The sequence below is a fragment of the Geotrypetes seraphini genome, chromosome 10, assembly GCF_902459505.1.
Source record: "Geotrypetes seraphini chromosome 10, aGeoSer1.1, whole genome shotgun sequence".
Taxonomy (NCBI): domain Eukaryota; kingdom Metazoa; phylum Chordata; class Amphibia; order Gymnophiona; family Dermophiidae; genus Geotrypetes; species Geotrypetes seraphini.
The window spans coordinates 34,406,789-34,419,200 of record NC_047093.1 but is presented as its reverse complement, the minus strand read 5'-3'; the positions used below and the strand labels follow the sequence as shown (position 1 = coordinate 34,419,200).

Here is a 12,412-nt window from a genome sequence, read left to right as displayed (position 1 = left end):
TGTCTTTTCCAAGCTGAAGAGCCCTAACCTTTTTAGTCTTTCCTCATACGAGAGGAGTTCCATGCCCTTTACCATCTTGGTCACTTTTCTTTGAACCTTTTCTAGCGCCACTATATCTTTCTTGAGATAAGGAGACCAGAATTGAAAGCAAAACTCCAAATGAGCTGGCACCATGGAGCGATACAGGGGCATTATGACATTCATAGTCTTGTTAACCATCCCTTTTTTAATAATTTCCAGCATCCTGTTTGCTTTTTTGGCCACCACTGCACATTGGGCGGAAGGTTTCATCGTGTTGTCTACAGTGATACCTAGATCCTTTGGCGCTAACCCCCAAGGTGGACCCTAACATCCGGTAACTGTGATTATCCCAGGACAAGCAGGCAGCATATTCTTTACGCATGGGTGACGTCACCGACGGAGCCCTCGGTACGGACCTTTTTAACTAGAAAGTTCTAGTTGGCCGCACCGCGCGTGCCTTCCCGCCCGACGGAGGAGTGCGTGGTCCCCAGTTTCTTCGTTTCCACGGAGCGAAGAAGACGCGTGTTTTTTCAACGGCCGTTGAACTCACTTTTTTGCCTTCCCGCTCGCAAAATTTTTCCCTTTTTTTACCTTCGGGTTACCTTTTCTTTTGATTTGTTAAAAAAAAAAAAAAAAATCTTTAATTTCTTTCCTTTTTTCGTCTTTGCCCCGGCGGGGCCTGTTGCCATTATACAGGCCTCGGGGTTTGATTTTGCGGAGGCCGTATTCCCATTCATGCCCCTGCAGCCCGGTTTTAAGAAGTGCCAGCGGTGTGCACGTCCGATCTCCCTCACTGACCCACACAATTGGTGTTTGCAGTGTTTGGGTCCGGAGCATCGGGCGGACTCCTGCACCCGCTGTGCCACTCTTAAAAAGCGAACACTCAAGAATCGCCAAATTCAACAAAACATTTTGTTCGGCACCGGATCGACGATGGACTCCTCGGCATCGACAGCGGTACCATCGAAATCGACACCGCCTACTTCGACACCGCCCGACCCGACATCGGCGCCGCTGGTGCCAGGTAAGCCGGCTAAGAAGCCTCCCTCGAGCGCCCGCCAGCCACAGTGGCGGCACCGACCTTGCCGGCTTCACGCCGACCCCGAAAACGCTCCGCCCCGATTTCGGTGAATGCCTCGTCATCGGCCTCCTCATCGCCGGGGCGTGGAGCGGCATCTAAGGAACCGAAAATAAAGAAAGCGGTTCCGATTCCACCCCTGGATGACCGCATTGCGGCCATCCTCCAAACTCAACTCCAGGAACAGCTGCAGCATCAACTCCAGCACCTGTTGCCTACTATCCTGGCACTGCTCCTTTCGGTACCAGACCGGCCCGAGCCCCGTACCGAGCACCCGGTATCCACCCCATCGGTACCAATCAATACCTCCATGCCGATTCTTTCGGCTGAGCAACTTCACGCCCATCCTGTGGTTCATTCCCATACCACTGCGGATCCGCCTCGGGACCAGGCGGGGCACCATTCTTCCCGGGACCGGGATCGACGCCGGTCTTCCTCTCCCGGTACCGTTTCGGTGCGCTCTGGAAAATCTTTATCTAAGACCCACCATACCGAGCCTTCCACCCCGGTGTCTCGGCATGCGCACCCGGAGGTCCGGGACCCGGACTTATGGGAAGAGTCCCCCCCCCCGGTACCGAGGAGGACCTCTCCTCATCCGATGAGGACCCCTCAGCACCCGATACCACCTCCAAGCCGGAGCAATCCTCCTTCTCAAAGTTCCTCAGGGAGATGTCAGCAGCTTTATCTCTCCCTCTGGAGTCTGACTCCAAAAAATCCCAAGCCTTTCTGGAAGCTCTGGATTTTGAGCAACCACCTAAGGAGTTTCTCAAATTGCCCGTACACGACATCCTACGGGAGACTTTTTACAAAAATTGGGAGAACCCTCTTACAGTACCTGGGGCCCCCCGCAAGTTGGATAACCTCTACCGAGTTATCCCAATTCTGGGGTTCGTTAAGTCCCAATTGCCCCATGAGTCTCTTCTAGTTGAATCCACCTTGAAGAAAACTCAGGGCTCCAGTGTCTATGCCTCCACCCCTCCTGGCAGAGAGGGCAAAACCATGGACAAGTTTGGCAAGAGGCTCTATCAGAATGCCATGCTGGCCAACAGGGCGAACAATTATTCCTTCCATTTTTCATTTTACATGAAACACTTGGTTCAACAGCTGTCCGCCCTCCAAAAGTATCTTCCGGAAAGGAAGATTCCACTTTTCCAACAACATATCTCTGGTCTCCTTCAGCTGAGAAAATTTATGGTCCGCTCTTTCTACGATTCCTTCGAGCTGACCTCCCGGGCCTCTGCCATGGCTGTCGCCATGCGCCGCCTGGCCTGGCTGAGAGTCTCAGATTTGGACATTAACCACCAAGACCGTCTGGCCAACGCCCCCTGTCTCGGGGATGAACTTTTTGGAGAGTCCCTGGATTCCACCACCCAGAAACTCTCGGCACATGAAACCAGGTGGGACACCCTGATTAAACCAAAGAAAAAGGCTCCACCTGCCCGACCTTACAGACCTCAATCCTCCTATCAGCGCAGGTTCTCAGCCAGGCCACTCAATCCGCCTTCCCAACAACCTCGGCGGCCCCGTCAGCAACAACACCATGCCCAGGCTCGTTCTCAGTCCAATAAACCCAACAAGCCTCTTCAACCTGCAAAGCCTTCTCAACCCTTTTGACTCTTCTCTCCAGGGCATAGCCAGTCTTCCACCTTCATTGCCTCTTCCACAACCAATCGGAGGCCGTCTCCACATATTCTTCAGCCGTTGGGAGGTCATCACATCGGACCAGTGGGTCCTCAACATCATCCGCCACGGCTACTCTCTCAACTTCCAGACTCTTCCACCGGACAACCCTCCCGTAGAGTCTGCTTTTCACTCCTCCCAAACCCCCCTCCTCCTAAGGGAGGTCCAATCCCTCCTTCTTCTCAATGCCATCGAAGAAGTGCCTCCGGAACAAAGGAGTCTGGGATTCTACTCCCGCTACTTCCTGGTTCCCAAGAAGACAGGAGACCTCCGTCCCATTCTCGATCTCAGGGACCTCAACAAGTATCTCGTCAAGGAGAAATTTAGAATGCTCTCCCTTGCCACGCTTTACCCTCTTCTTTCTCAACACGACTGGCTATGTTCCCTGGACCTCAAGGAGGCCTACACTCACATCCCAATCAATCCGAATTCACGTCGCTACCTGCGGTTCCAGGTGCAACACCGCCACTATCAGTACAAAGTGCTACCCTTTGGCCTCGCTTCATCGCCCAGGGTATTCACCAAGTGCCTTATTGTGGTGGCGGCCTTCCTCAGGTCTCACAACCTCCAGGTGTTCCCCTACTTGGACGATTGGTTGGTGAAAGCACCTACGTCTCCTCTTGTGCTACAAGCCACTCATCACACCATCTCTCTCCTCCATCTCCTGGGGTTCGAGATCAACTACCCCAAGTCGCATCTGCTTCCCACACAGCGACTTCAATTCATTGGAGCAGTTCTCGACACCACACTAATGAGGGCGTTTCTCCCCTCCGACCGGCAACGGACACTACTCCACCTCTGTCGTCAGGTACTCTTTCATCAATCCATTCCAGCCCGACAGATGATGGTCCTCCTCGGCCACATGGCCTCGACGGTCCATGTACTTCCTCTGGCGTGACTCCACCTCAGGACACCTCAATGGACGCTAGCCAACCAATGGTCACAGACCACGGATCTTCTTTCTCAACCCATCTCTGTGACATCGTCTCTTCAGCAATCTCTGCAATGGTGGTTGAACTCCTCATATCTTTCCAGGGGTCTTCTTTTTCATCTGCCCCCTCACTCCTTGACCATCACCACGGATGCCTCCCCCTATGCATGGGGAGCTCACCTGGGAGATCTGCGCACCCAGGGACTCTGGACCCCGCAGGAGCGTCTACATCACATCAATTTCCTGGAACTCAGAGCCATGTTCTATGCTCTCAAGGCCTTCCAGCATCTTCTCTACCCTCAGGTTCTTCTCCTGTGCACAGACAACCAAGTCGCCATGTACTACATAAACAAGCAAGGCGGCACCGGATCGCGCCTCCTTTGTCAGGAGGCTCTCAGCATCTGGACTTGGGCCGCGGCCCGCAATCTCTTCCTCAAGGCTGTCTATATCCAGGGCGAACAAAACTCCCTGGCCGACAATCTCAGCCGCATCCTTCAACCTCACGAGTGGACTCTGGACCCTCCAACACTCCGCTCCATCTTTGCTCGCTGGGGCACTCCGCAGCTAGACCTCTTTGCAGCACCTCACAACCATCAGCTGCCCCAGTTCTGTTCCAGACTCTTCTCTCCTCATCGTCTGGCCCCAGATGCATTCCTGCTCGACTGGAGAGATCGGTTCCTTTATGCCTTTCCTCCACTTCCTCTGATGTTGCGGACCTTATCCAAACTCCGCAGGGACAGGGCCACCATGATTCTCATCGCTCCTCGGTGGCCTCGCCAACACTGGTTCTCCCTCCTGCTCCAACTCAGCTCCAGGGAGCCCATTCCTCTTCCTGTGTTTCCTACTCTGCTTACGCAGCAGCATCAGTCTCTACTGCATCCCAATCTGTCTTCGCTCCACCTGACAGCTTGGTTTCTCTCGGGCTGACCTCTCCAGAGAATCTGTCTCAGCCTGTCCGACTCATTTTGGACGCCTCCAGGAAACCGGCCACCCTCCAATGTTACCATCAGAAGTGGACCAGGTTCTCCTCTTGGTGTCTACGGCGTCATCACGATCCCACCTCTTTAGCGGTGGAACCTGTACTGGAATATTTGCTCTCTCTGTCCAATACTGGCCTAAAATCTACCTCCATCAGGGTCCACCTCAGTGCCATCACTGCGTTTCATGAGCCTATCCTCGGAAAACCTCTTAAGGCTCATCCCCTGGTTTCCCGGTTCATGAGAGGCCTCTTCAATGTCAAACCACCTCTGAAGCCTCCTCCAGTCTGGGACCTGAATGTGGTTCTCTCAGCCCTCCTGAAACCTCCATTTGAGCCTCTTGCCACAACTTCACTCAAATTTCTTACGTGGAAGGTGCTTTTCCTCATTGCCATCACCTCTGCCAGGAGGGTTAGTGAGCTGCATGCACTGGTCGCCGATCCACCGTTCACTGTTTTTCACCATGACAAGGTGGTTCTGCGTACCCATCCTAAATTCCTTCCCAAGGTGGTCTCGGCTTTTCACCTCAACCAGTCCATTGTGTTGCCTGTCTTTTTCCCTAAACCCCATTCTCATCCTGGGGAACAGGCGTTGCACACGCTGGATTGTAAGCGTGCCCTTGCATACTACCTTGACCGTACCAGGGCTCACCGCTCATCTCCTCAGCTCTTTTTGTCCTTCGACCCTAACCGTCTAGGTCGTCCTGTCTCCAAACGGACGCTTTCCAATTGGCTTGCTGCCTGTATTGCGTTCTGTTATGCTCGGGCTGGTCTCTCACTGAAAGGTGCTTTTACGGCCCACAGGGTCAGAGCTATGGCTGCTTCTGTGGCTTTCCTCCGTTCCACGCCCATCGAGGAAATCTGCAAGGCGGCCACTTGGTCCTCAGTTCACACGTTCACTACTCACTACTGTCTGGATGCCTTCTCCAGATGGGATGGACACTTCGGCCAATCTGTGTTACAAAATTTATTTTCCTAATGGCCAACCATCCCTCCTCCCTCTCTGTTAGCTTGGAGGTCACCCATGCGTAAAGAATATGCTGCCTGCTTGTCCTGGGATAAAGCACAGTTACTTACCGTAACAGGTGTTATCCAGGGACAGCAGGCAGATATTCTTACGTCCCACCCTCCTCCCCGGGTTGGCTTCTTAGCTGGCTTATCCTAACTGGGGACCACGCACTCCTCCGTCGGGCGGGAAGGCACGCGCGCACGCGCGGTGCGGCCAACTAGAACTTTCTAGTTAAAAAGGTCCATACCGAGGGCTCCGTCGGTGACGTCACCCATGCGTAAAGAATATCTGCCTGCTGTCCCTGGATAACACCTGTTACGGTAAGTAACTGTGCTTTCAGGTTATTCTTCCCAATGTGCATCACTTTGCATTTGTCCACATTAAATTTCATCTGCCACTTGAACACCCAGTTTTCCAATTTCCTAAGGTCCGCCTGCAATTTTTCACAATCTGCATGGGTTTTAACAACTTTGAACAGTTTAATCTCATCTGCAAATTTAATCACCTCACTCATCATTCCAATTTCCAGATCATTTATAAATAAGTTAAATAGCACCAGTCCCAGTACAGCCCCCTGCAGCACTCCACTGCTTACTCACCCTACCCTCTTTTTTCTATCCGATAACCAATTCCTAATCCACAACTGAACTTTGCCACCTATCCCATGATTCTTTAATTTTCTCATGAGCCTCTCGTGAGGAACTTATCAAAAGCTTTCTGAAAATCTAGATACACTATATCAACCGGCTCACCTTTATCTACATGTTTATTCACACCTTCAAAGAAGTCAAGCAAATTTGTGAGGCAAGATCTCCCTTGGCTGAACTCATGCTGACTCCGTCTCATTTAATCATGTTTGTTTACGTGTTCCACAACAAAGAAAAGTGGGGTGACCCAATGATCCACAATGAAAACAATCCACTGATGAAAACAAAAACTGTGGATACAGATGTTCTGGAGATAATTTATTAAACACTAACAAAACTAAACCTTGGGTTTGTATACCGCATCATCTCCACGTTCGTAGAGCTCGGCACGGTTTACAGGAGATGGGATAGAAAGGAACTACAATGGAAGGTAGAGGTTTACAGGAGGAGGAGAGTAAGGAACTAAAATGAAGGTTAGAGGACCAAGTATGAAGAGTTTTTTGAGGGCTTGGATGCCAGAGATGGAAGAGTGTCAGATTTTAGAGAATAACCAGGACTTCAGATGTTTGCGGAAAAGTTGGAGAGCTCATGTTTCGTATAGGGGAGGAAAGGTTGTTCCAGAGCTCGGTGATTCTGAAGGGAAGGGAGGTCCCTAGTTTTCCTTTATGAGAGATGCCTCTTAATGAGGGGAAGGATAGTTTTAATTTTTGGGTGGATCTGGTGGTATTAGGGTTTGAGGAGTTCCAAGAGAGAGGGATACATGGAGGGAGGATCCCTTGTAGGATTTTGAAGGCTAGGCAGGCACATTTGAAATGGACCCTGGCGATTATCGGTAGCCAGTGGAGCTTGGATAGAAGCGAAGAAACATGGTCAAATTTACTTTTTGCGAAAATCAGCTTGGCCGCGGCATTCTGAATCCGCTGGAGTCTATGAAGGTTTTTCTTAGTTAGGCTTAGATATATGGAGTTGCAATAGTCCAATCTGGAAAGGATGATGGATTGGACCAGGACGGTAAAGTGATTTTGATGGAAATAGGATCTAACTTTCCTCAGCATGCTTAAAAAGCATTTTTTTACCAAAGAATTGAGGTGGTCGTTGAAGGACAGAGTAGAATCAATAATGATGCCCAGAACATTGCTTGAGAATTCAAGCTGCAGAGTGGAGCCAGAGAGCAGAGAGAAGGAGGAGGGTAGTTGTTTAAGTTTTGGACCAAGCCAAAGGAGTCTTGTTTTGGACTCGTTTAGTTTCATTTGAACAGTTCGGGCCCAGGATTGGAGGTTCGTTATACTGGAGGCTATGTTCTCAGAAAGGTTGGTGAGGTTCGAATCAGTCTCCAGGAGGACGAGGATATCGTCAGCGTAAGTGTAAATAGTTTCAAGGGGGGATAGGTGGAGGAGTTTTAGAGAGGTCATATAAATGTTGAAAAGGATGGGAGATAGAGGTGAACCTTGTGGGACTCCGCATAACGGTTTCCAGGGGGAGGATGAGGTGCCATTCATGTTGACAGCGTAAGAACGAGAGCATAGGAATTTTGAGAACCAGTCGAGGACTGTGGAGTTAATACCTATTTCAGAGAGTTGGTATACGAGGATGTCATGATGGACGTCAAAAGCGGCGGAAAGGTCGAATTGTAAGAGAACAGCAAACTTATTTTGAGAGTGAAGTTGTTGAACCTTTGAGATCAAGGAGGTCAATAGGGATTCAGTGCTGAAGTTGGGACGAAAGCCATATTGGTAAGGAAGAAGGATAGAGAATCTCTCTAAGTATGATGAGAGTTGTGTAGATATGATAGACTCTAGCATCTTGGTTAAGAGAGGAATATTTGCTATTGGGCGGTAGCTGGATGGAGTGGACGGGTCTAGGTCAGATTTTTTCAGTAGGGGGGTTAAGGCAATATGACCCATTTCTGGGGAAAAAAGACCCGAATGTAGGGCGGAGTTTATGAGTTTGGTGATAGCAGAGATGGCCAGTGTGGGAATTTTCTCGTATAGGTAGGAGGGGAATGGGTCTAAGGAACAGTTGCAGTTTGAGGCAGAGTTTGAAAACCATGGATTCAGATACGTGTTCGAAGGTAGTCCAGAATCTGTCGGCTGGGATAGGGTTGGAGACCGTTTGGGTAGCTTTGGGGTCGGTGGGTATTAGGGAGTTGTTGGAGACTGAAGGTGGGAAGGAGCCTCGCAGGATAGAGACCTTTTCGTTGAAGAATTTTGCCAGAGCATCGGCTGAGGGAGAGGAGGGGAGTGAGGTGGGGTCTTTTTTGGAGGTTAAGGAGCGCCAGATGTTAAATAATGTGCTGCTCTGGTTGTTGGATTTGGAGATTTTTTCGCCGTAGAAGTTCTTCCTAGCTTTTTTTAGTACTGCATTGTACAGCTTAATATTGACTCTCCAGGACTGTCTATCATTGGACCCCTGAGGAAACACGGACCGTGTAGGGTCCGGTTGGATTTTTATCACAGCATTTTTTATCATTGTACTTTTTTAATTGAATTTTCATGGTATATGGTAGATTGAGCCTAACAAAGCTGTTGTCTACAGCATGTACTGTAATAAGTAACGAGAAACACTATGCAAAGCATTTATGCAGTTTTATTTACATGAACATCACTGTTAATTGACCATGATTTAGAGAGGGTTTTTTTGTGGGGTTTTTTACTGAAGTTCTATAAAAGTGTAACTTTCTGACACTAAATATCTTGTTTTATTGTCCTATATAGAGAGAGCCTGCAGAAGAGGCCTTGAAAAGTAACAATATGAATTTGGATCAGGCCATGAGTAAGTAATCCTTTGACAAGAGCACTTTTAGCAATGTGGTATTATCATAAAAACTCAACTTGCATACAGAGCTACTAATAAAAAGGTGTGAGTTAAATCCAAATAAATTAGAACCTCTCCACACACACATAATTCTTATGTTTTCACAACCATTCAGAATGCATTAGTTTGTTATATATTTCATTGAGAACAACAGATGCATTATGTAACTGGCCGCTTCATTTATTTGCTACACTGGTATAGAACATAAAAACTTAAGGGGTGGCCAACTAGGTTAGACCAAAGGCCAATCTAACCCAGTATTCTTTTTCTAAAAGTATCCAGACTAGGTAGAAAGGACCTGGCAGAATCCCAAGAAGCAGCAAGATAGTAGCAAGATTTCATGCTATTTAGCATCATGGATAAACAGTGGCTTTTCTTCAGATGCTCTGGTTTGGGAATACATTTGCCTTCATGTTTCCTGTGTCCTTTTTAGACGTTTGTTTTGTTTTTTAGTGTTCTTATTGCTACGATAATTTGACAGGCTTTCCTAGCCACAAATCTGTCTTGTCTCCTCAGGACATGTTGTCTTTAAGAGGCCTAGTATGAAACCCCATTTTTCCAGTTTTTTAGGGGGTTTTTTTTTGGGAGGGTTGCATTTTTCTAATAATAACAGAAGTTGTTTCCAAAACCATTTTAAAAGTATCCAGGCTATGTACGAACATCTATAACTAAACACTGTAAGATCTACTACAGGTGTCTTGACAAGGATCATGAAGTATTCCACTACAGAGCCATTGAAATCCATGATACTCCCTTCTGAAAACAGGAAGTTGCATTAGAAGGGAAGGGAAAGACCTGGTGTAGGCTAGAGGCACCCTGTAAGTAAGGCTGCCACTGTGGCTTATACACAGGGGGTTGAACGAGGGAGTGAGAGAGAGATGCCGGAGCATGGCCCTCACCTTCATGCTCTGGTGTTTGAGTTCCACAATTCTAAACAGTATTACTAATATTCAGATTATCATCACTGCAAGGTCTTCAGAAGTGCCAGTTGACAGCCAAGTGTTTTCAGTGGCTAATATTCAACTTTGTTGGCACTGGCCTCCTCATAAGACCTGCATTATTCTATTCTTATTTATTACTTTTTGTGCTCATTGCAAATAAATATCTTGTACTTAACTTTTAAACTTTATTTGCATATTAAATAAGTTAAAGTACAAGATATTTATTTGCAATGAGCACTGAGCACAAAAAGTAATAAATAAGAATAGAATAATGCAGGTCTTATGAGGAGGCCAGTGCCAACAAAGTTGAATATTAGCCATTGAAAACACTTGGCTATCAGCTGGCACTTCTGAAGACTTTGCAGTGATGTTAATCTGAATATTAGTAATACTGTTTAGAATTGTGGAACACATATACATGAGGTAACAATATTTTGAAAAATTTTGGCTATTTGAGAACACTATCTGGTATTTTCTTAAGCTCAGAGACAGAGATGCTGGATGAGGAAGAGACACTGAATTTTAAAGGTGCTGCCTGAGAATTTAGAAAATCCAAAAGTTTGGACTGGCTCAATCACCGAGCAGTCCAGATTTTTGGACTTGTATTGTACTGTTGTGCTGGGTCCTTAAGGATAGGTGGGGAAAAATAAAGATGTATTCTCCCAGTTTGTGGCAGTAATGGGCTCTGAGCACTTCAGCATGAAATAAAGGTGAAATGGCAAGGAAAAGATTCATTGGCATAGGTCTTTTAATACACAGTTCCCAGAGCAGAAGGATAATGGAGCATATTCTCCTACCCTGAAGTGACTGTAGCAGGAGCACTCTGTTTCCTAGACAGTGTTCTAATCAGTCTCCAGTGTTCATCTTCAAGTTTTTAGGTCTTGAGACACTCTAAAGATCTGAACTCCTATTAACCCCCATTGTCCCTTAATATTGGTAATTTTTGTGGAGGAAAATAGGGTCTGGTGCTTACCAAATGGAGCATGCTGGGCAACATGCATTAACTTGCAGGACCCTATACAGAGAGTCTCCATTTTACAAAAATCTGACTTATGTTGGACTCATACTTACGAACGGGGGTCCTGTTCTACCTTCGGTGTCCCAATGTGCCCCTCTCCCTCCCGAGTCCCAACACCTGCCTCTCTTTCTCTCCCGAGTCCAAAAACCTCTCTCTCTTCATTATGTGCACCAAGTACCTGCCTTGGGTGTTTACCTTCTGGCCGCCTACCTCCTTTCAACCACAATCATTTCTCTGCACAACAGCTCCTATGCATGTCTAGCTGCTGAGCTGGAAGCCTTCCCTCTGACGTGGGAGGAGCTTCCAACATTAGAGGGAAGGCTTCTGGCTCAGCCACCGCTACCCACGGCTTTGTGCAGAGAAACGATTGTGACTGGAAGGAGGAGGGAGTTGGCCAGAAGGTAAACACCCATCAGCAGGAAGCACATACTTGGAGAGAGGGAGAGGGGCACAAACTTCGGACAAAGAGTGGAAGAAAGGAGGGAAGGGGGCATGAACTTGGGACACAGAATGGGAGGAAGGGGAGCATGAGCCATAGGATGGAAGAATGGAGGGAGTAAGGGAAAGAGATATTGAAGTGGGGAGGGAATAGAAAGGGAGAATTGGGGGTCTGAGTGATAGGGAGAGATTGTACACATGGGGAGATGAAGAAAGAGGGGAATGTTTGGGCATAGGGAGGGAAAGAGAATTATTGAACATTGTGGTGTGAGAAGAGTGAGGTAGAGATGCATGGGGAAGAGAGATAAGAGGGAGTATTGTTGGATGTGGTGGTGGAGCGGGAACAGTTGGATGGATGGAAAGGGATGCAAGAGGGGCCTCAAGGAAGTGGAAAAGGTAGGAAGAATACTAGGATCCGAGTTGCATACAAATTCAACTTAAGAACAGTTTAAAAAACAGAGCCCATTCTTAACCTGGGGACTGCCTGTAGTTCAGATGGCAGGGAGAGATAATAGATATCTGTAGAAATTATGCATAGGGTGGAACAGCATTTACTTTTTCAAATAGTAGAAGAGATAGAGTAGCAATTGTTTGTTTTGGGAGGCTTTGCTTGATCCTGATTTGTTTTAAATTATTGAAATTGTATTTTTCTTCCTCTTTACAGGTGCTCTGCTGGAAAAGAAGGTGGAAATGGACAAGCGTGGAATGGGAGTGACCGACTATAATGGAATGGTCACCAAACCCCTTGGCTGCCGCCCGCCACCAATCTCCAAAGAGTCTTCCATGGACCGCCCCACATTCCTTGACAAGGTATGTTTTTAATCACATTTATGTTTTAAAATAATGAGACTAAAGTGGG

At 47.7% G+C, this 12,412-nt stretch overlaps 1 protein-coding gene across 6 annotated transcripts in view; it reads left to right on the top strand.

The window, feature by feature from the left end:
- Positions 1-12,412, top strand: part of TNRC6C (trinucleotide repeat containing adaptor 6C) — a 351,118-nt gene that overhangs the window by 235,996 nt on the left and 102,710 nt on the right. For all 6 annotated transcript variants that reach the window (XM_033960128.1, XM_033960129.1, XM_033960125.1 and 3 more), the window contains 2 exons: positions 9,057-9,114; positions 12,218-12,363. In XM_033960128.1, the coding sequence (XP_033816019.1) occupies positions 9,057-9,114; positions 12,218-12,363 (204 nt within the window). The remainder of the gene's footprint in view (positions 1-9,056; positions 9,115-12,217; positions 12,364-12,412) is intronic.